At 33.2% G+C, this 20678-nt stretch overlaps 1 protein-coding gene across 1 annotated transcript in view; it reads right to left on the reverse strand.

Annotated features, from left to right (window-relative positions):
* LOC115885373 (lachesin-like) overlaps positions 1-20678 on the reverse strand; it is a 99261-nt gene that overhangs the window by 65033 nt on the left and 13550 nt on the right. Inside the window, exons 2-3 of the mRNA XM_030904268.1 lie at positions 18967-19291; positions 2674-2894 (exon numbers count right to left, since the gene is read on the reverse strand). Coding sequence (XP_030760128.1) covers positions 2674-2894; positions 18967-19078 — 333 coding nt within the window. The 5' untranslated portion in view covers positions 19079-19291. The remainder of the gene's footprint in view (positions 1-2673; positions 2895-18966; positions 19292-20678) is intronic.

Raw genomic sequence — 20678 nt, forward strand, 5'->3', positions numbered from 1 at the left:
ACATGGAAGATGTGTATATGTCTCTTTAAACGAGAAAAATATTCAACTTTGCGCCTCAAATCTATAGGGATTCTAGCTGTATATCGATCAGTCTCAAATTTCGAATCTACATTTCTTTTACGAGTTTATATGATGGTGGATTTTCAAATATTTTACGTTCTGTGAATAAAAGGTACAAATTTGTTAATTTTGTACATTTTGTGTTAAATAAATCATTTTTTTTATGTGCGATTAGTTAAATTCAAGCAACCAGAACACTGAGAAAAAATACTTTCCATTTATGAGACAACACATCATTTGAGTGTGTATAAACGCGCATGGAACATTCGAGTGGGACAAAATTATCGTCCGGAGGTAAAATACCTCCTCAATCGGACCTCCGGGAGGGGGTGCCTACTCGAGCGTATCATCGGAGAAACAAAAAACATCAATGTTATACGTTCGCGGCGTGGAACGTCCGCACTCTACTGGACAAGATTCAAATCGACCAGAGAGAAAAACAGCACTGGTCTCACAGGAACTCCACCGATTAAATATAGATGTTGCCGCTCTAAGCGAAACCCGCTTTGCGGATGAAGGTAGTCTCACTGAAGAGCATTACACCTTCTGTTGGAATGGACTGCGGAAATTACCGGGGAATTTCACTATTGGCTATCGGTGGAAAAATTATTGCAAAAATTATGTCAAACCGCATGCACCCATATATAGAAAAAATCCTTCCAGAATCGCAAACGGGTTTTCGTACCGTTTTCCATCCTTCAACTGCAGAAAAAAGTAAAAGAGCAGCAGTCTAAACTTTATGTTGCATTCATCGATCTAACAAAAGCCTTCGACTCTGTGAACAGAGATGCGCTTTGGGCAATTATGAAACAGTTCCGAGTACTCAACAAATTTCTTACAGTGTGTAAAAGCTTCTATAACAACAACAAGTCAAGAGTGTCACATCATGGATCACTGAGCGATCCATTCCTAACAAATAAAGGAGTTAGGCAGGGATGTGTCTTAGCGCCTCTCCTATTCAACATATTCATGGCAGCGCTCTCCATTATAGTGGACAGCAAACTGCAGGAAAGAGGATTGGGCATTAGATACAGATATGACGGCGGTCTGTTCAACATAAAAAGACTTAGGGCAAAAACACGTATAAGATTCATCACAGAACTTCAATACGCTGACGACTGCGCTCTAGTTGCAAACACGGTACAACAATTACAAGAAATGTTGAACACATATACCTGGGCATACGAGGCTTTGAGATTTAAGCTAAACATCGACAAAACTAAAATCATGTGCACTCCCCCGGAATATAACAACAATGCTATAAAAATCGGAGAAGAACTATTGGAATATGTGGCGGAATTCAATTACCTTGGCAGTTTGATTTCGGAAAAGACCAATATTGACTCTGAAATTCAGCACAGGATTAGTAGCGCCTCAAGAGCATTCTGGAAATTAAAAGACAGGGTTTTCTACAATCATGACTTGAGTACAAAAACAAAACTTGCAGTGTACCGAGCAGTTATAATCCCCACCATGTTATATGGGAGTGAAACCTGGGTGCCGTACCGCCGACACATAAACGCATTAACCAAGTTGCAACAGAGACACCTTAGACAGCTCTTAAGAATCCGATGCTTCCATCATGTCTCAAACGTATCGGTCCTTGAAAAAGCCTAATGACTAGTATCGTTGTGTTGAATCTAAGATGGCTAGTTTGAATTTCTTCTTAGTTCATAAACTACTTAATTTATCACTTTATTGCGAGAAGATATAAAATAGAAAGAAATTACATTATTATATTACATTGAGACAATATGAACAAAAATAATGGACCAGTTCGTTCCAGTTCTTTGTTTCTATTGCTCTAGTCTCGGTAATTTATTATTATACTGGATTTTTTTTTGGCTTCACTAATTGTGTCACGCTGGGTCAGTACCAACAGAGTGCCTATATTTTTATTGTATTGTAGTTAATTAGTGTCCAATTCCAGCCTCAACTAAAACGAGTCTAATTTGAACTAAAATTTTTTTTTAAGAAAATGCGTCTCATACTTCGCTAGGTTATGATAAATTTTCATAAAATAATTATTAATCCTTAGTTCTTGTTATCAAGATATTGTTATAATAAACACCAAAATTTCTTTAACTGAATCCATATTGCTGAAGTTTATTTTAAAAAATTACATTAATTAAATAAAGGCATTCATTATACATATACATAATTTTTCTTTCATTCTGAGGAAACACGTTCTATTTTTTTTCTTCCATTTTCGTTGAAAGGCGCGCACAAAAGACAGTAAAAAATATCCCTAAAAATTAGAAGCATTCTAACATTCTTTTTTCGCTGGTTTTTGATATAATATTCGGCCTCCACGTAAACTTTGGTAATTAAAATTTTCAAAACGATATTAAAAACGGTTCTAAGTGGGGAGAGAAACTTTGAAAGATGTCTGTAATTTTTCTTACGGGTTTTTGTTCTTTTTTGTTTGATTTTTATTGGGAAGAAGATGCCTAAATATATTTTTTTTTCGATGTTTTAGCATTATTAGCTTTTTTGTATTTGGTTAGATTATTCACGATATTAGATATTCACGCACTGTATATTTTGTAACATTGTTACATCTTCCTATATACGAGTATAGGAGGTATTGATTTAAAAATTAATAAAACTTACCACTCCGTTGCTGAATTTTCTCACGACACATGGCAATGTGGCAGTTCCGCCAATTTGAGCCAGCACCACTGTACAATTTTCCGTAATGAAAACTGTAGGTTTTCCAGCATGAGCTGCCGATTTCACTGCGTTTCCGATTCCCAACAGAGCCTCTTTGCTTTTCTTGTGCTGCTCACTATAACTTCGTCTGTGGCGAACGAATAGTGAAAAATCTAGACTATCTGTAACAAAATGAAAAAAATTTAAGTATATTAAAGACTATTAAATTTATTGTTTCTTTTAAAAATTAAATTTAAGTTTACAAATTTTAATATTATACAAGAAAAGCTGATATCGGTGACCAAAAGACATAAATAATAAAATTAGGAATTTTTACAAGCTGTCATGTTGACAACTTTGAAAACAAAGATGACACTAGCAACTTCAAACTCTAGGGCTATAATCTGGAGAAAGAGACCTTTAAAATAAGGTATCATTCGACCCCCCTTCCCGTTACAAAAACTAGGGGTGCCACTCACCCTTACTCGGGGGGTGAAGCTAGAGGCAAGGTAATATGCGTAAAATGTGCCCCTTTTAAAAAATAGATCGACGTGTTCGACCATTTTTGTTTACTAAAATCCCAGTTTGAGAAAATGAAGTTATTCCATACTTTTGTACACACAAAAAAGAGTTAAATAAATAATATCCCTACTCCAAAAGTGATTATGGTTATTTTTTAACATCAGAAGTGGGATCGATTTTCTTTTACTTTAATTTCACTTAATTTTTTCTGGTTGAATTAATTTAAGTGATAACAAAAATGGATTTATAAAAAAATCACATTCTTCCCCTTTCAAATAAACTAGTTCGACCCCGTTCTCAACCCTAATCCTTTCTGTTTGGCTTTTCGGAAAAAGTCTCGCCAATAAACCGCCGCGTCCCAATTTCCGTATAAAAATTCCATATAAATGCGCAAAATGGCGCCATCTACTATACACATACACGCCCGCACGCATTTCGATACCTATATGGAGCGATTGAATTGAAAATCGGGAAAATATCGCTTTGACGAAGCCCGGGAAATTTTCTATATCGCCGAGGTTTTCTTTAACTCGACGAAGATTTTCTTACGAATTCCTTTGGTCAGCGAAATCTAAGACCAAATTGGCATTTGTGTCGTTTTTCGAGAGGTTTTCAGACATCTGAAAACCTTTTGAAGACTTTTCAGGAACCTATTTTATGTTTAACTAGGAAAAAAAATGTATTCTTATATGTTTTTTTTAACTAGCTTCGCGTCCCACTAGTCAACTCGCATACCTAACAATGTTGCCGTTTTTTATCCCTTAATTTCATGATTTTCAATCGTCGGCAAAAATACCGAACGCTTACTTTGCTACTTTTGACAGAGACCCCCTGTATTTAATAAATTACTGAATCGCTTTGAGTTAAATTTGTCAAAAACCTAAACCACTTTATTTCGAATATATATCTATTATATTCATACGAATAAGCATACAAATATACAGAAATGACCACAGATTTGAATAGCATGCATGCAGGCTGGCTATTAACGCTAAATTAGCAACCAATCGACTAAAAACTCCAAAAACCAACGGTACGTTTGAGATATTTGAAATAACAGAGAAATAAACATAATTAAAATAAAATATCCACGCGATTTAGAGTTGATTTTATTTAAACGCAAAAAGTCCAACATTAAAATAGACAGAAATAACATGGGATTAAAACGTTTTAATGCGGTGCATTTATTATTTCCGGTTTGTGGAAACCCGAATCGATTGAAAATTGTGGAAATTCAATGAAATAACCCACCAAAATATATTATTAGATAATTTAAAATGTTTTTAAAACGATTAAATAAATAGAACATTTTGGAAAAAGGATAGTCATGCGAGTTTAATGAAAAGTAATGGTTGCAAAATAAAAAAATATATTTTTAATTAAATAAAATGTCCAGTGTGGGTCAAATTCGACGCTTTTAAATGGAAACACCCTGTTCTATAGGAGGTAGACGAAAACTAATATCGGCGTCTGGAGCTCAATTTTTATCAAAAACATGATGGTGAAAACCGCACATTAATATCTGCTACCGTTTCGGAGTTACGGGGTGTTTTTCAAAAATGTGCATTTTTAACAAATCGCTGTAACTTTTTTGCCATGAAAAATTTTGTATTTCTATGAAAACATTTCCAAAGCACCTTTTTACGTAGAATTTAATGGTTTAAGTATATTTTTTTTAAAATTAATAATTTAAGAGTTGTCAACAGAAAAAATGATTTTTTATTTGGGACACCCTCTATATTTTTAATTAACTGAAAAGAATTTAAAATTACCTTTCCAAAAATATAGCGCACTTGATATTTTGTTATAGTCCCCTTGGAAATACAGAATTTTTAAAAGTTCGCCACTTTTAACTAGTAGGCTTTGGACCCCTTATTGATGATATGCCCTTAATGGAACTCGAAAACATATTTTTCCAGCAAGACGCACCGCCTCTGAACGCTGAAGTTATCAGCAAATTTTTGCAGCCAATTTCAAGAATAATTGAATAACCATTCATCTCATCTAACCAAGATTCCAGCCGTTGGCCGTCGAGGTCGCCTGACTTCGTGCCCATGGATCTAATCCTATGGATATATTTGCGGAAGAATAAAGGTTCCTTATTCTTCCGTATAATCTAGACAAGAATTAGAAATACTTAGCAGTTATGAGAGGGTATCTTTCACCCCCACTGAGTTAATGAATTCCGCGAGAAATGTTCAAAAACTCCCCGTCTGTCTATAACAGAAGACGGTTGATATGTTGAACAACTGTAGCAAAATCTCATGTCTTGGTTTGCTATTTATTTTTATTGTTATTAGATATAGTTTAAATGTGTTGATGTTGGGTAAATATATTTTAAATTGTTATAAAATTCTGCATCTCTCATAGCAAATATTATTTTATTTATCTCTTAGAGGAATCGAGCAAAATATCAAGTGTGTTATATTTTTGGAAAGGTAATTTTAAATTCTTTTCAATAAATTAAAAATATACAGAGTGTCCCATATAAAAAATCAAATTTTCTGTTGATAATTCTTAAATTATTAATTTTAAAAAAATTATACTGAAACCATTAAATTCTACGTAAAATGGTGCTTTGGAAAAGTTAATAATATAATAATATAAAAATACAAAATTTTCCATAGCAAAAAAGTTACAGCGATTTGTTAAAAATGCATATTTTTGAAAAACACCCCGTAACTCCGAAACGGTAACAGATATCGATATGCGGTTTTCACGATCATGTTTTTGACAATAATTGAGCTCCAGACACCGATATTAGTTTTCGTCTATCTCCTATAGAAAAGGGTGTTTCCATTTAAAAGCGTCGAATTTGACCCACCCTGTACAGGGTGATAAAATTACTGCTATTAACTAATTAGAAGGCGTAGATCAACAACATAAAATTAAAAAAAAATTATAAATAAATTTTTAATTAACAATTCTGATTCTAAAACATCATTTTGTGGTATTTTTGTCTAAAAAAACGTCTAGAAGCCTTGGGTATTAAAATTAATTTTAATAAATTTAATTTTCATTTTCACACAATGAATATAAGCGTTTAACTCCGGAAAGTGTTGGAGAATAAAAATTTTTAATTAAATTTCATATAGAATAGTATAAAAAAACAACAAAACTGTATTTTTGCTGTCTGTGTCAACAAAATTTATCTAATTAATACTTTTATATTATCTGGTTTATGATATTTCTGCTTCATAAAATTTAAATATAAAAATTTTGTAATGATTCTTTATTTCTTATTAAATTTATTTATTGTTAATAATAGTCTATTTATACATGGACGTTTTATGAATGATAAATGTTTCAAATTTGAACCAATATATATAATAAAAGATTTGTTCATTATTAGATTATTATTTGTTATTATTAGATTTATTTTCTTTACAGGTTTTCGCTGTGGTGAAAATCCCCAGAGTTTTCTTCAGGAAATGAACCCATCACAAAGGTATAGACTATTATTATTTATTATTTTTTGGTCCCTGAATGTTTTTTTTTAAATTCCTATCATTGAGATATGAACCCAAGATTGACACAATTTCATACTAATAATTGTAATATAGAGTAAATTGTGGTGCTCTTGCAAGTGCTGAATTTTTTATAATTTTCTGTGTATATTTAATATTTTTCCAAGTTTTTAAAAATGAGTAAAAGGTATTCTAAAAATTGAAATTTTTTCGACTTTGCTGATTTTATTAAAACTGCTGTAATTTACTAACTAAAAGGTGTAGAATAAGAAAATATGGGCCAATGTAAATTCATAAGATCAGTATGGACATAGGGGACGTTTTAACCTTCATCAAAAATAGCTGACAAACAATGGTCTAAAAAATTAATTTTCTCACAAAGCCAAGGTACCTGAGCTTTCAAATCTATGTATCTATTCTGAATCTACATAAAATTTCATGCAAATACTGCTAATTTCATAATTTTAGGACTATGTTTACTATTTTTCTAAGACCTTACTAAATGAAAGACCTTACTAATTAAAAAAAAACGGTAAAAATAGCCCAAAATTAGTCGACTTTGATAAAAATCAATAAAATCAAATACCTTTTAATAGATCACGTACTATATTATTTGTATATTGATCTGTCGAGTTCATCAAAAATAGCTGACAAACAATGGTCTAAAAAATTAATTTTCTCACAAAGCCAAGGTCCCTGAGCTTTCAAATCTATGTATCTATTCTGAATCTACATAAAATTTCATGCAAATACTGCTAATTTCATAATTTTAGGACTATGTCTACTATTTTTCTAAAACCTTACTAAACGAAAGACCTTACTAAATTAAAAAAATCAGTAAAAATAGCCCAAAATTAGTTGACTTTGATAAAAATCAATAAAATCAAATACCTTTTAATAGATCACGTACGATATTATTTGTATATTGATCTGTCGAGTATAAAAGCACTTAAAAAAAGTGTAAAAACAAAACTCGAACACCCTCTAATGGAAACTACTACCGTGATTGACATCCATTGGCACCTCATAAATATCCAACGTTATTTTTTAATGCCCCTACGAGTTTCAGCAACAAAAATTGAAATTATTATCTCATCTCAACATCAAAAAGCTTTTATTTATACACAATTTTTTTCGATACATATAGTCATGAAAATTGCTTTTCTTAAAACTGCTATTATTTACTAACTAAAATATATAGATTAAGAAAATTTCTCACAAAGCCATTTTCTCTAAATCTACGTAAAATTTCCTACAAATGCTCAAATTTTTGTAATTTTATGACTATGTTTCTAAAGCCTTTGAAAATACTAAAAAATAGTTAAAAATGGGCATTTTTTCAACTTTTTTCTATACAAAATTTTCGATTTTTGTCATGTCACCGATTTTTTTTAAACTACTGTTATTTACTAACAAAAAGGTGTAGAATAAGAAAATATAGGCAATTGTAGTCTTATGTGAACAGTGATAGACTTAGGGGACTTTTTAACCATTATCAGGAAATAGCTGATATACAAGGGTTCAAAAAATTAATTTTCTTACACAGCCAAGGTACTTAAGCATTTAAAGGTGTATATATTCTGAATCTACATAAAATTTTCTATAATTGTTAAAATTTGTATAATTTTACGACTATTTTGACTATTTTTCTAGCGCCTTTGAAAATGGGTAAAAATAGCCAAAAATGGGCATTTTCGACTTTTTTCCATACATCATATCATGTCACCGATTTTCTTAAAACTGATGTTATTTACTAACTTAAGGATGTAGAATAAGAAAATATAAACCATTGTAGTATAGTATTGTAATTTTAACCTTCATAAAAATAACTGAAAAACAAGGGTCCAAAAAATGAATTCTCTCACAAAACCAAGATGGTTCACCTTTCAAAAATGTTCCTACAAATTCTGAAATTTTCATAATTTTATGACTATTTTTCTAAGGCCTTTGAAAATGTGTAAGAAATATTTTTTTCGAAAATTAGATACCTTTTAGTGGGTGTTTTATTTTCTATACCACTTTGTATAATTATTATTAGTGCACTGATCTATCAAGTATTAAATACCAGAACTATAAAAAAACTAAAAAACCCTCTAATGGAAACGACTACCATGACTGACATCCATCGGCAGCTCATAAATATTCAGCGCTGTTTTATAATGTCCACACGAATTTGGGAAAACAAAAATTGAAATTATTATCGCATCGCAACATCCCCAAGCTTATATTTATACTCATTTTTTCGAATTTTATCAAATTCCGAGTCCGTTCCGGAACAAATAACAGTTTTATTTAAAATAAATACTGCATTTGTTTTACGTGATGCCGGGTTATCGCTCGAGTCAACATATAAAAACCATTACGGCCTACACGGATTTTCACGATAGGGGACATTAATAGAAATATAGAGCAACGATTTTGACAGAAAAAAATAATTGGCACGAGGAAAACAACAAACTAAAAGCACTCCTTTAAAGGTCCTTTAAACGACAAATAGAAGTTTAATACAACCAGTGATATATTTAAAAATAGACATATTTCTTTAAATTCAAAACATTCATTTTTAAGACTCTCTGTATACACAAATATAATTATTATTTTTATAAATTATTCACAAACTAGGGAGAGGGAAATCGGGCGACGACCAGAGGTGATAGCTGTTAGATAATAGCTTTTAGACTACCATTCGAGATGCATTGATAATATTTTGGTTCGTAAATTTTGTGACAAAGAATGTTATTAAAGGTAAAGTATATGTTTTTTCATTATTTAACTAATGTTAACTAGAGCATACATTTCATTTTTCTGTTCTAATATTTTGTATTAAGTTTTTCCTTATTTATTTCATCAGAATTATATCATAATATAACATGTGTATGTATTTAATGGAATCGATTATGCTGCCAAGAGGACCCAGTCCAGGACATTTTTCTGGTTATAATTCGGTTTTAGTATATTCTTTTGATGATAATAATGTTATCTAATAATGAATTTATGCCCTCCAATCCAAGAATCATACTTCTTCAGCTAATGGTAAACTGCTGATGGACAAATGCCATCCAGTTCAAGAGGACGCAGTCCAGGAAAGTTTACTCGTTATAATTCGGTTTTAATATATTCTTTTGATGATAATAATGTTATTTAATACTGGATTTATACCCTCCAATCCAAGATTCATACTTCTTCAGCTAATGGTAAACTGGTGATGGACAAATGCCATCCAGTTCAAGAGCACCCAGTCCAGGACATTTTTCTCCTTATAATTCGGTTTTAATATATTCTTTTGATGATAATAATGTTATTTAATAATGGATTTATACCCTCCAATCCAAGAATCATACTTCTTCAGCTAATGGTAAACTCCTGATGGACAAATGCCATCCAGTTCAAGAGGACCCAGTCCAGGACATTTTTCTCCTTATAATTCGGTTTTAATATATTCTTTTGATGATAATAATGTTATTTAATAATGGATTTATACCCTCCAATCCAAGAATCATACTTCTTCAGCTAATGGTAAACTGTTGATGGACAAATGCCATCCAGTTCAAGGGGATCCAGTCCAGGACATTTTTCTCGTTATAATTCGGTTTTAGAATATTTTTTTGATGATAATAATGTTATTTAATAATAAATTTATACCCTCCAATCCAAGAATCATACTTCTTCAGCTAATGGTAAACTGCTGATAGACAAATGCCATCCAGTTCAAGAGGACCCAGTCCAGGACATTTTTCTCGTTATAATTCGGTTTTAATATATTCCTTTGATGATAATAATGTTATTTAATAATGGATTTATACCCTCCAATCCAAGAATCATACTTCTTCAGCTAATGGTAAACTGCTGATGGATAAATGCCATCCAGTTCAAGAGGACCCAGTCCAGGACATTTTTCTCGTTATAATTCGGTTTTAATATATTCTTTTGATGATAATAATGTTATTTAATAATGGATTTATACCCTCCAATCCAAGAATCATACTTCTTCAGCTAATGGTAAACTGTAAGTCTTAAAATTAAGTCTTAAGAAATTTCTTCGAACGTCCTAGACCATTCCAGGTTACAAATGTAGTCTTCCAATGTCCCTATCTTAAATTTGGTAGTGTTTTACCACCAAATTGACATAAAACCTTTTATTTCAACTCTCAATTTAACAAACCATATGTCTCTATTTTAAACTACAACAATATTTTTATGGCTGTAAATAAGATCAAGGATGACTCAGTGTTGCAAACTTATCTCCAGCCCGACATCATAAAAGATGTATAATTGGGGACTGTAGGATGCGCCGCCGGTTGCATAATGCAATTGGGTGCACCTTTATCCGAAAATAAATGCATTCTTACGGCGAGCGCCTCGAAAGAAGGCGTAAAATATTGCTGCTCTCTATTATTTATAGCTTTTAGTGTAGTTTTTCGTCGGGCAGGGTAAATTGTAAAAGATACGGTTTATTTCGCTCAATCTAACGTACAACATACAAAGTTGAAGCGTTATAAACTGAATGCTATACAGGCTGTCTCTTAAATAAATAGCGTTAATATTTTAGCGGATAGTATAACTCCCTAGTTATAACTCCCTGTTTACCCTTAAACAGATTGCTTTTTAATTATGAATATTTCAAATTTTCTATGAATTTTTAAAAAAACTTTTTGTGAAAGCGTTTCGAAAGTGAAAGTTTTTGATATTTACTTGAGATTCGAAGTGACATTCTTTTAGGCACTAGTATCTAAAAGTTCTTCCCCTAGGAGATGCAAGACCTTGCCGTTGGTGGGGAAGCTCCTGGTCAGGTGCTGGGGGGAATCCCCTCTAGCACTTGGCTTGGTCTAAGAAGCATCTCACTCATCGTCTTGTCCCTGACTGTAGTGTCGTGGCCAGGGAATTGCACCAAGACATATAACGATACCGGGCGGGGCTACGGACAGCCTCAACCTTGGGGCATCGGGGGGCACCCCATTGTATTTTACCCCTTACTTCTACATGCGGGGCTCTGTAGAAGTGGGCCGACTGTCCCTAGTGACTCATAGAAACACTATGAGATCTTGTAATAATAGTAATAAAAACATCACCGGTGAAGCTGTGCGGAAACCCCCTAGCGACACTGGGAACAGGAACAATGAAAGTTCTAAGGGGCCAAACCCAAAGAGAACTACAGGAGAGGTGGCTGACACTTGCGTGAAACCATCCTCCGCAAGTGGCATACAAGCTACCATCTCCTCCAAGGGTCGGGAGCCTACCTCCTACCTCTAAACCCAACAGGCGACACAAGCTACCGTTTCGTCTACCCGGCCTGGGTCGTAGCTCCTCGACTGTGAAGGTCACGGGTCTCCGTAGGAAGTCCTGGGACCGTATGATGAGTTATAACTCAAGAAAGGGGAACACAATAGATCTCTAAGGTCGCAGAGATTAACCCCCTCCCATTTATTCTAAATTCTAAATTCTAACACTATAGAACACGTGACTAATTTTCTTTTAAGTCCAATCAAAACCTCGTTCTAGTTTCTGCGCAATAAACAAGAGAGATATGGCGATACACATAAATCACGAAATAATCCGCACAAATTTGAAATTTCTGATGCTCAGTTCCGCTGCAAATCACGAAACGTTGTCCGAATTTTCTCCTTCCGGATAGAAAATTCCATTTTCTCTGGCCCAATTTATTTTCTTCAGAAATAGCGCGCCCCGAAAAGAAAACGCCGGAAAAATTAGATAGGAAATCAAAACGCCTGACCTGCCCAAAAGTTGCAGGTGCAGATGCTCCGCGTAGCCTCGAAATCAATAATTGGATTGAGTTAGATATACAGGGTGGTGCGCAAATGTTCACTTAAAGATAGAAAATCATCTAAAAATATATCTTTTTTATTTTTTTTAATATTTTTAAACATTATATTTTAAAATGTATTGATTTCTATTAACTATTAAGTATTAAGTTAAATAGATAGGAAATTAGGAAATAGATAAATAGATTCTTCTGATCGAAGGTCTTGTTAGTTCTATAGATATTTAGATTTAGGCTTATTATTTCTATTTCCATTCATTATATAAAAAAATAAACGCCTTTATTGTCAAAATATTTTACAATTTGATAGACAAAGGTAAAGAAAACAAACAAACAAACAAAAGAGAATACAAAACATTATACAAATAACATTGTCAGTCTTATTGTTTAAAGTAAACATTTATAAATGTTTACAATGTCAAAAAATAAAAAAACAAAAATAATACTCAAAAATATTTAGTAAGTTTATAGTAAATATCAATGGCCTCTAGATGAATTTATTTCGATGTTATTGGTAAATATAGTAATAGCAAATATTAGACCAGTATTTACAAGATTAAATTCGATTATCAAAATATAAGTCATTTACGGCGTAGGAAGCCTTGTCTAGTAAATAAGATTTCAATGCTTTGCGAAATGAAGAAAATGATGTTATGGATTTGATTTCAAATGGCAAGTTATTGTGCATTTTTTTCGAGTTGTATAATATTGAACTTTTAACTCTGAGCGTGGGGTAGGTAGATAAAGATCTTGCTCCGCGTTCCTGAGTGGATAAGTGTGAGATGGCCTGTCTTGAGAAGCTGATATATGCTTACTTATAAGTATTAAGCAAACGGATTCAAATATAAATAAGGAAGGAAGAGTTAATATTTTTAATTTTTTAAAAAAGTCCTGGGGAAAGACAGGGGAAGTTCCTATCGGAATCCTTCCTGACATCTAAAGGACTTAGAGAGGGGTGCAGTTTATCACGTACCTTATTTAAAATATATATCCAGGAGGCATTGAAAAACTGGAGAAGGAAGAGTAGAGCTATGGAAATAGAGGATTGACAACCACTGTCTATCGACCTTGTTCTTTGCAGACGACCAAGTTATTGTTGCAGGTTGTGAGGAGGATGCCGACTATATGTTGAGGAAACTTGAGAAAGAATACGACAGATGGGGACTCAATATAACCTCACAAAAACCGAATACCTGAAAGTAGGAGAAGAACAAACTGATGATCCTGAACTACACATACATGAAATTAAAAGATGTAGCGAATATAAATATTTAGGAAGTATTATATCTGAAGAAGGGAACTCCAAGAAAGATATACATAGTAGAGTTCAACAAGGTAAGAAAGTAATCGGTCTTTTAAACCCTCTCCTGTGGTCAAATAAAACATCCATCCAAACAAAGATAAGGATTTACAAAGCAATCGTAGATCCAATTTTAACATACGGTGCCGAATGCTGGCAATTTCCAGCAAAAGAAAGAAGGATGGTCGAGTCAGTGGAGATGGACTTTCTCAGAAGAGCATGTCGCATATCAAGGATGGAACACATTAGAAATGAGGAGATCAGGCAAAGAACAAGGCGAATATATACCAGCACCGACAACATCGAATCGAGACAGCTACTATGGTATGGGCACGTAAAAATAATGGGAGGGGAAAGATGGCCAAAAAGGGCAATGGAATATCGTCCCCAAAGTAGAAGGAAAAGAGGAAGACCTACAACTACGTGGTTAGATGGAGTAGACCAGTACATGAGAGACAGAGCTATTAACCAGGAAGAATGGCAAAATGGAGCAATATGAATTTGACCGCATTTTCAAGCTCCAGAAGAGAGCTGTCTTCTGGAGCTTGAAAATGCGGACAACAGTTCTCTTCTGGAGCTTGAAAATGCGGTCAAATTGAGTCGCACAACACGTACCCCAGAATGAAAGGGCATATCTGAGGTGCGACTCAAAAAGTGCATGATAAACAGTTCTAGCCACCGACAAGTTAAGCTCCTTAGAAACATATCTTAATGCAAAACAGGCAGAGCTTAATTTTTTCGACAAACCGTCGATATACATTTCCCATTTCAGAGAATTGACTACAACAAGCCCTAAGAATCTTACAGATTTTACGACGTCAATGGTGGTGTTGTTAAGTACAAAAGGCTGTAGCGAGTTTTTATACGACAAAGCTTTAGTTTTAGAAATGTTGAGACTCAGGAGGTTCGAATCGCACCAAGATTTAATGGTGATTAAGTCATTTTATATAATCCTATGAAGTGCCGTGACGTCCTTGTTGCTCCAAGTTTATGTTAGCAATGACGTTAATAAAAAGAAGAAACAAAATAGGGCCTAGTACTAAGCCTTGTGGTACTCAAGTGGTAGGTACTCACTTTTTTCGTTTGTACTCACTGGTATTTGTGGTGCTGTGTATATTACAAAAGAAAAATAAAATTCATTCTTTTTATTATGTTAAATTAATAACTCCTGAAAACTTTCCAGAATAAAAAATTGCGCGGAAAACTAACAGCAACGTTTCAGCAGTTGTGTTGTATATTACTATTATACGCAGGAAAGCTGAAATAAATCATTTGCTTTTTTATTTTCGAGCTGCCCCGAAAAAAATCCAGGAAGCACATTTCCATTCCTGCAGTGGAAAATTAATGGGAAATTTTGCTATTTTAGAAAACAGCTGTTACATTTTCTATTATTCCTTTCCTCGAAATAATTCACCATGCATACATAACTGCGAATAGAGTGGAACGTAAAAAAATGTAATAATTTTAAAAGTTTTGTTAAAAATTCTCGGTGATAAAGTATGAAATAATAATAAATAGTATATCGGATGTTCCCTCTTATACTATTTATATTCAAAAAATACTTTTACTATTATTATTTCGAACAATAATTAATTCCTAACCTCATAATTAATCCAAATTCTTCTTTCCATCGATCATAACCATTAAAATAATGATATACTCTTTTTGTAATTACAACTGTGCTGTGTATATATTTATCCCCAGCTAAATACCCATTTTCTTTCAACGAAATTTTCCATAGCGGGTATTTAATTTCCCTAATTTTTCTATTATAATAATTGCGTGATCAGGTTTCCAAGTTGCTTGCTTGCGTGTCTTTTATTAAATTAAAACGTCAAAATCTGACAAAACAAGCCTGGTTCCCATTAAGCAATTTCATAAAGGCATAATATTAAAAAATGTGCATCGTAATGAGAGATTTCTGAAGCTTGTAGCTATTTAGGTCTCTTAGGGAGTTTATAAATATATTTAATCCCCCTTCAAGCGTTAAAACTTCTTGCATTATACTGCTGAAAACGCCACACCTCTGGATATAAAACATGAGTCGTTTCAAGAAGAAAACGATCTAAAATATCACAATATTTTGCACTATTAACATAATTCATCCATCAACTACACACAGAGGTGTAGCACCACGCTGAGATATTGTAGAACCACGTTGTCTTCTAGCAAGCCAATAGAATGTGGAGTACCACAAGGCTCAGTACTAGGCCCTATTTTGTTTCTTCTTTTTATTAACGACATTGCTAACATAAACATCAGTGGCAAAATATGTCTTTTTGCGGACGACACTAGCTTCACTTGGAGCAACAAGGACATCGCGGCACTTCATAGGATTATATCAAATGACTTAATCACCATTAAATCTTGGTGCGATTCCCTCCTGAGTCTCAACATTTCTAAAACTAAGGCTTTGTCGTATAAAAACTCGTTGCAGCCTTTTGTACTTGACAACACCACCATTGACGTCGTAAAATCCGTAAAATTCTTAGGGCTTGTTGTGGACAATTCTCTGATATGGGACATACATATCGAAGCTTTGTCGAAAAAATTGAGCTCTGCCTGTTTTGCATTAAGGTCTGTTTCTAAGGAGCTTAACTTGTCAGTGGCTAGAACTGTTTATTATGCACTTTTTTGAGTCGCACCTCAGGTATGCCCTTCCATTCTGGGGTACGTGTTGTGCGGCTCAATTTGACCGCATTTTCAAGCTCCAGAAGAGAGCTGTTCGATATTCACTGGGACTAAACAGCAGAACTCATTGCCGGGGCTTTTTTAGAGAATTAAAAATATTGACTCTTCTTTCCTTATTTATATTTGAATCCGTTTGCCCAATACGTAAACATGTATCAGCTTGTAGCGTTTTTTAAACAACTACCGTCTGAAGAGCAGACGTGGATAAGGTATTTCACTAGAGAGAAAATTAATCAATAATAATAAACAAAAGATATATAGATATTGGGCTCCAGGCATGTACAGAGAAAGAAAACACAGTTGTATAATACTTAAAACTAATGACTATATTTATTCGTGATGAATTCTGATGGTAAATAGCATTGTACAGTTAATATAATTATTATAGTGGTTACTTGTTGAGTAAAACTATATATGTAAATAATATTAAATACGTTCTATGAAAAGACTATAAAGAAAATACAATGCGTGTAACGTTATAGAAAATATAGGAAAAGTAGCATTACTTTATTTAAATTGTTAAATTTATACGGTGTTAAATCAGATGTGTTGCAACCTGTAGATTCTAGAATCTATCTCGTTATTCATCTGTTAGTATAGCGTAATAATAATGTCTATAGAAAGTAATACTATTACAATGCGTGATATTATGAAATCTAAAATCTAAATCACACTTTTACTACTGCATCGACATAAATATCCTTAATAATCTAACCACTAAATATAGTCTGTACGCTATTGTTTAAAATGTACGTTACTGTTTAAGACTGAAAACATTTTAGATGTTAAATGCAAAACTAGAACTTAAATATACACTTAGCTGTTCTTTTATGTAACCCTGCTTCAAACAGTGCAGCGCGAGGAGGTCTAGCATCTCTGTACTGTCTGTCGGCGATCCAGGCTTAGAAATGGGGGTGAAGCAGCACGGGGCTCAAGCCACATCCACGCTGGGGCACTCTATGTGTAAGACAAATCAATCCTACTGGGGACACTTGTCCATGGGACATCCGTCCATAAGATAGTGGCACAAGAGAACACTACTAGGACCTTGAAAAATAGTCCATACCTTGGACACTTGTCCGTAAGACAATGTCCGTCCGTAAGACCCTAAGAACACGAAACTCTTGTTTAAAATCAAACACCGTCTAATAAACAAAATGAACCTACCTCGAAATACTTCCGAGGGCTCAATAAATAATAAACAATCTGTCCTTTCTTCCAAATGACATTCTGGAGGACAAAAGCAAAGGGACGCCAACGTGTCAGCCAAATACAAATACAAGTTGGGACATCCGTAACTGTACCCTAAAAATATTCACTAATAATATCGAATCTAAAAGGAAAATAACTCAGCTTTACCTGTAGCTTCGAAACGGCAGCTGATTCAGATAATACAGCCAGATTTAAATGACCACCATTTCTCAACACTGGGACTAATGGCGTCTAAGAGGCCAAACGGTCCAACCAAAAGTGAAGTTAGATCACAGAGAATTGACAGAAGCGATGTTGACAGCGCGCGCTCCCACAGAGCGATACCAGGGTTGTGCCAAACAATAACAGGGTTATGCCCAGACATCATATATCATAATCAAAGACATATAACGAACTAAAAACGTTACAAGCTTGTCAAGAAAGGCCATCTCACACTTATCCACTCAGGAACGCGGAGCAAGATCTTTATCTACCTACCCCACGCTCAGAGTTAGTTCAAAGTTCAATATTATACAACTCGAAAAAAATGCACAATCACCTGCCATTTGAAATCAAATCCATAACATCATTTTTTTTCATTTCGCAAAGCATTGAACTCGTATTTACTAGACAAGGCTTTCTACGCCGTAAATGAATTATATTTGAATTGAAAATCGAATTTGATCTTGAAAACGCTGGTCTAATGTTTGCTATTGCTATATTTACTAATGACATCGAAATTAATTTATTTAGAGGTCATTGATATTTTGCTATAAACTGGCTGAATATTTTTGAATATTATTTTAATTTTTTTTGTTCTTTGACATTGTAAACATTTATATATGTTTATTTTAACAATAATACTGACAATATTATTTGTATAATGTTTTGTATTATCTTTTGTTTGTTTGTTTGTATACCTTGTTTTTTTTTTACTTTGTTTGTTAGTTTACCTTTGTCCACAAATTGAAAAATTTTTTGACAATAAAGGCATTTATTTATTTATTTATTGCTCCCCAAACCATTATTTTAGTGGGAAATTTTGAAACTCGAACGGTAACATTTTCTTTTGATATGATTTTTAGGTGGTTTCCACCAAGCTGAAAACAACTTTCGTCAGAAATAAAAACATTATTAAAATTATCTTCTTGAAAACGTTGACAAAAATCCATTCTTCGCTGCCTTAATGCAAATAATAAAATTACTGACGATTGCTGGATAAAATTGTAATATCCCTAGACTTTTCCGGTGTGTGTAGATGGTATAGTGGGAATCAACCTTAAGTAATACAATCTTGTCCTTACCTGAAATAAATGAGCCTTGTCCCAAATCAACCACACAAACCAGAAGCACAAAGTACGCGAGGATGTGATGCCGACGCGAATTTCCTACCATTCTCGCGAAAATTCCGAACATTCTGTCCCTCAGTCTTTCCCCATTTTCACAGGTCGTTTTTCCGAGACATTCGGTTGGAAAACCACCCTGTTAGACACGCATTCCGCGGGGTGCGATATCGTGGAAAATCCGGGAAATACATGGGGATGCTTTCCGGCTATCGCATTCTTTGCTGACAGATTGGGAAGGGGTGTGCTGTGGATCGATGATTTCTGTGTCTAGGAGGCTTTCTATCTGAAAAAAAGACAAAAGTGAATAAAATTAGAAGAATTTTGATTTTTAGATGTTGCCGCCGCCGTTTGCCGGTACTCATTTATTCGGTACTGAATCATTAGTAAACATATAAAGAATTCGTACCATTTTTTTGTTTCAGAAAATGTTGTTCAGACACTAGCAAGAGGAAAAACACGGTTCTTCTTGCAGGTGTGCAAGGGCAGCAACTAGAGTTTTAATCAAAGGGTAAGCGCTTACTATTATGTATTTATTAACTTTGTTGTTATTTGTATTTTACTATGTTAAATTTCAGTTCAAAATTAACTTTTAATCACCTGTGTAATAGTATTCTACCACACTATCGAAAAAAAAACGGCGTCAAAGACGGCTGAGAAATGACAATCGATGATAATTTTGGTTAGGTCAAGCCCTAGACAACTACTGGCAAATAGCCTTAAGAAGGTTGTCGTTTATTTTTATAATGAGTAAAAAATTCGAGAAAAAATATTCGATAAACAGATTAATGTGTCTGAAAATGTTCTATCTTTTTTTTAATTTGTCTATAACTAGTGTTAATTTTTAATAAATTACGTCAAGAAATTGACCTCATCAAAATTATCGATTGCCATTCCCCAGCCGTCTTCGACGCCGTTCTTTTTTCGACATACAGATTTTTTTTGTTCTAATTATAAAATCTCGAAATTTGGTCGTTTTTATCGATGCAGTTGAATTTATATATATTTTTTTAAATATTGTTACAAGAAATAAATATGCAAAATACATATATATTTTGTTTGTTAAAATTTATTTCGTATCTCTGTCGTTTGTAATTCTATCAACCAATAAACTAATATTCAATTATTATCTGTATCCAAAATAACATTTTAAATTGTCCAGCAGTTCAGCGTATTGTTACAAAGTTATATTTTCGATATTGCTTGCACACGTACCGCCTACACAAATTTAATTAATAATTTAATTACTTAACAAGTGTGCAAATGTTAATATTTAATTGAATTAAAACCGCTTTATTTATTTAGAGATTCAAATTTGCTAGAGATTATTGAAAAATGCTATTCAAATATTCAAAATTAAATATTGAATATATAGAACCTTTAAAAATCAAATACGCTGCTTCAAAAGAAAATTTATTTATTAAACTCTAAACAATTCACAAAATTAAATACCTATTATTATTCATTTTTTTTTGTAAAAAAAATCGTTTTTTTAAATTTAGGTACATGAGATAACGGTATACAGTAAAAGATGTCATTAAACATAAATAATTTAATATTGATTCAAAAGCCCAAAGTACTTATTTGAATTTATATTAAAAAATCGGAGGCATGCAGAAAATATAGTATCAGCCCAGCCCAAACAAGAAGCTGGAGATCTATATATTCTCTGG

This window comes from Sitophilus oryzae, unplaced genomic scaffold (genome assembly GCF_002938485.1).
Source record: "Sitophilus oryzae breed Bouriz unplaced genomic scaffold, Soryzae_2.0 scaffold_381_pilon_pilon, whole genome shotgun sequence".
NCBI classification, from domain to species: domain Eukaryota; kingdom Metazoa; phylum Arthropoda; class Insecta; order Coleoptera; family Curculionidae; genus Sitophilus; species Sitophilus oryzae.